Source organism: Aplysia californica, unplaced genomic scaffold, assembly GCF_000002075.1.
Source record: "Aplysia californica isolate F4 #8 unplaced genomic scaffold, AplCal3.0 scaffold00147, whole genome shotgun sequence".
Taxonomy (NCBI): domain Eukaryota; kingdom Metazoa; phylum Mollusca; class Gastropoda; order Aplysiida; family Aplysiidae; genus Aplysia; species Aplysia californica.
Genome location: NW_004797417.1, coordinates 74497 through 78343, shown reverse-complemented (window position 1 = coordinate 78343; position 3847 = coordinate 74497). Strand labels below are relative to the sequence as shown.

Here is a 3847-nt window from a genome sequence, read left to right as displayed (position 1 = left end):
AGAGAGTTAGAGAGTGAAATTTGTTGACTTTCTCCATTGTCTGCATAATACTTCTCCTCTAAATCCAAAAACCTAAACACCTTAATCGCCATTGCTTTTTCTGTTTCTCAAATCGACATTCTAAATTTGACCTTTGACCTTCAGGTCACACATGTGAAACGGAACGAGACGGTACGCAGCCAATGACGTGTCCCAGCGCCTCAAACGTCTGCCTATACGACAGTATGATCTGTGACGGAAGCAACGACTGCCCGGGCGGCGAGGACGAGACCTTCCCGCTCTGTGTACTACGTCACTGGGTGAGCATCATCCACTTCTTCATGACTTGTCTTAACTCTTTTTTTTGTGGAGAGAATACCAAAACGCTGGGTAATATCTAGAAAACTGAAACTTAAAAACTACTCGTAGCATAGCTGATTCGAGTAAGAATTAAACAGGCAGCTGGTTGAACTTCCTGTTATTGATTCTTTAGTCAACGCAGAAGAAAAAAAAATGTCCCGTGTATTTCCATTTCCAAAGCCATTGGTAAATACAGTTAGAACAAATTTTTACTAAAATCATAGCTCGGGTTCTTATTTTTCCTCCATGAACGCGTTTGGTGTCTGGAGCCGACAGTATGCTCTAGGAATTAACGAAGGCAACGCAACGCTATAGATTATAGGCCTACTTATTTTTTGCAATTGTTTTGATGTACTCAAGATTTTCAATATTAGAGCATTGTTAAAGGTCACAGTTCTTGTCTTTTCACACCCTCTTTCACTAATGTTTCTTATTCTTTTACTTACTATATTCTCCGCAATCACACTTCTCCGTCTCCTTGTTTTTGTTAGTCTTCTCATTTTTAGAAAAGTAACAAACCCTTGGAAGCAAATCTTATTCGAAAAGCTGGTTACCAATTAATTCTTTTCTTTCAGGTGGATTCCTGAATGCCTTGTTGTTGCCGGTAATGATCTTAACGATCGCATGTTCTTTTTCTTATACGTTTGTTTTTCTTACGCATGATCGTTTGGCAATGCTGCAGAATGGAATGAAACTGTTGTACTTTTTTCTCCAAATATTACTTCTCTCTATTTGGTTTAAAGGCCTAGAGGGTCAAAGTTGTTACTCACTCGAACGTTTATTATTTAATTGTTATGATAATAATTGTATCTAAGAGCGTATATCCATGATCTCCAGCAAGCCGTGAGCACTTTACAACTATTTTTACCCCAACAAACCCCAAAACACCCAGTTTCCAGTGAAGCATACGGTTTGACCAACCGATTCGAGTAAGCGCTAAGACACTAAGAAACTAATCAAGATCTTTAGACGATTTTAGCCGGATACCATTCCCAGCTGAGTATAGTGAGAACAATTGTGTGACGTGCCTCTCTCAAAGAAACAAGGTCAAGTCCCTGACGGGGCTCGAACACACAACCTTATGGTTGCAAACCTGACTGCCTAACCAGTAGACCACCAATACGACCATTCTTAGCCTTCCATTCTGTAATTATTTCCTCATTGGTCTCTTTAATCCCCTCGTTTCAGACATTCCGCTGGCTCCGGCATTTCCACGCCATGTTCGGGACTCCCAGGTCATGAAGGAACTCCCAGAATTCAGCGGGAACAAGGGTCACAGAGACTGTGGACTTCCGCCTAGCCCCTGGCGGGCGACGCAGACGACAACGCGGGAGTACGCAGTGAAAGATGATGACGTCAAAATGCTCTATGAGTGTTCTTGAGGCCAAGAAAGAGACAACCACACTGGAAACGCGTTAAGAAATTGACAACAATATACTATATTTATCATAATTAATATAACAGTATACTATAATTCTCATCATTTATTAATATCTAAACCTTTCTCAAAACCACTGTATGAGACTGAAAGTGAGCCAATACGATTTTGACTTGTCTGTGTGCATATTGTATCATCCTTGTGCCGCGACTTTCGCTGTGACCATATCATTGACTTGTTTTGGCAGATGTTTACAGTTACAATGTTGTGTGAGTAATGAATGAATTGATTGATTGTATCCTGAGCGCGTGAGCCGTGAGGGAGGTGTTGCGATACTAACAACATGTGAATTAAATCAAACCATGGCGTGACTGACTATCGTTGGAGCGTGCTTGTCTGTGTTTACTATCTAGTCGGCAAACTGTTCAAATGTACTAATATCGGAAGGCAAAATTTGTTCAAGGGAAAAAAAAGATTACTCTTTCATTTCGTTAATAATTAATTGTACCTACATATTATATTTCTTCTTTTTTTTCTTCTTTTTTTACACAATTAAATTTGAGTTTCAACAAAATGTTCCTTGAACCTATACAACTGATACTATACATTAAGAAGCTGCAATCTAAGTAGATTTTAGAATTTTGAGTTTAGTACTTTTTAACAGCTGACCGATGATTTGTCAGTTTCATGGAGCAAGCAGCGAAAGTTTGAGCGACTTGATGTTTGTCGATTTTCTGCTGTACGTTTGAGAGAGCATGTGTCCTAAGATAAAGCTGTTTTCATCTGATTCTAATCAGACGACTGAAGCTATAAAACACCGTCTCCAGTTACTGTTCATTTTTTTTGCCTCGTGGGAGGAAAAGTACAGCACTTTTGATAAATCAATGCAGGTTTTTCCGTCTAGACAAGAGGGGAAAGCCATCACAATACAATCACCACTCCTTTACATCTGGTATAGGGTGATGAGTTGATTTGGGAGGGGGGTAGAAAGTGAGAAGGGGGAGGGAACAAAAGCCGGGGAGGAAGGGGGAGTACGGCGAGGTTAGATGAAAACATGAGGGCCTCCACTTCTTCGTCCAACAGTATGAGCTTTCAATAATAGGTTCCAATCAAGTCTACATTTATTTTCCCCCTTGCGTCTCCGTTTCAAATGTCAGCCCCGAAGGCAACAGCTCAAATTTGACCAGAAGAAACCCGTCAGGGACTGCTAGTATGGCTTGGGTCAGCACTGTGGTCGTAAAGCTTCAGAAAAAAGACAATACCATCAAAATCTGAAGTTGGGGGAAGGGGATGTACAGATCAGGACATTTAATTATGCAAATTTACTCCAAAGCAAAGCAGACAATTTAAACATGTTAAATACTCAAGATGAAGCAATGTAAGTAATAGGACGAGCCAAGAACAATCTTTTTGATTGGCAATTTCCAAAACCTAAATAAGAATCCTTTTAGACCCCTCCAACGTTGTCAATAGTTAAATTTCGCCACAGTTAAGGAGTTGCATTCCACTGAAATTAAGCCTCGTCATGGATACAAAATATTGAGTGCTCAGGGCAAATGTTGCAACAAGAAAATAGAAAGATTCACTCCTCCAGTCTAACTTGGTAGTAGAAAGAAAAGATGATACGGAAGTGCACAGAACATTATGTCTTTGATTCCAGTCATGCGTGGGTGGAAATCAATGCTTGCCCATCTGGGAGTAACGTGCCTGACCGTATGCATGTTAAGTAGGACCAAGCCAGAACAGGAAAGGAAGTGAGTGCTTTAAGTACTTGGTAAAAGTTCGACAACAAATAAAGAGGGCACGGGATATATTATGTCACGTCCATGCCCCCCCCCCCCCAATTCACTCTCACACTCACTCACTCATTCACTCACCCAGTCATCCACTAATTCACTCATTCACCATCTCACTCACAGACTCACTTACTCACTAACTCACTCCCTCACTCACTCATTAACCCACTCACTCACCTATAAATTCATTCATTCACTCACTCCCACCTTGTATCTTTGCACGACACGGAATAGCCTCCCCCACAACACAAGACAAGAAAAGCCATTCGTCCATTAAGAACCCATTTGATTGTATAGAGAACACAGTTGATTGCTAAGAGCGTAGAGGAGAACT

At 40.7% G+C, this 3847-nt stretch overlaps 1 protein-coding gene across 2 annotated transcripts in view; it reads left to right on the top strand.

Moving 5' to 3' along the window:
- LOC106011608 overlaps window positions 1-2291 on the top strand; it is a 4697-nt gene extending 2406 nt beyond the window's left edge. The window contains exons 2-4 of one of the 2 annotated variants that reach the window (XR_004858480.1): window positions 145-299; window positions 915-943; window positions 1528-2291. Coding sequence is in view for 1 of the 2 variants with exons in the window: in XM_013081817.2 (XP_012937271.1) it covers window positions 145-299; window positions 1528-1581 (209 nt within the window). In the remaining variant the exon portion in view is untranslated. The remainder of the gene's footprint in view (window positions 1-144; window positions 300-914; window positions 944-1527) is intronic. The other variant, XM_013081817.2, reaches the window with a different exon arrangement.
- The last annotated feature ends 1556 nt before the right edge of the window (window positions 2292-3847 follow it).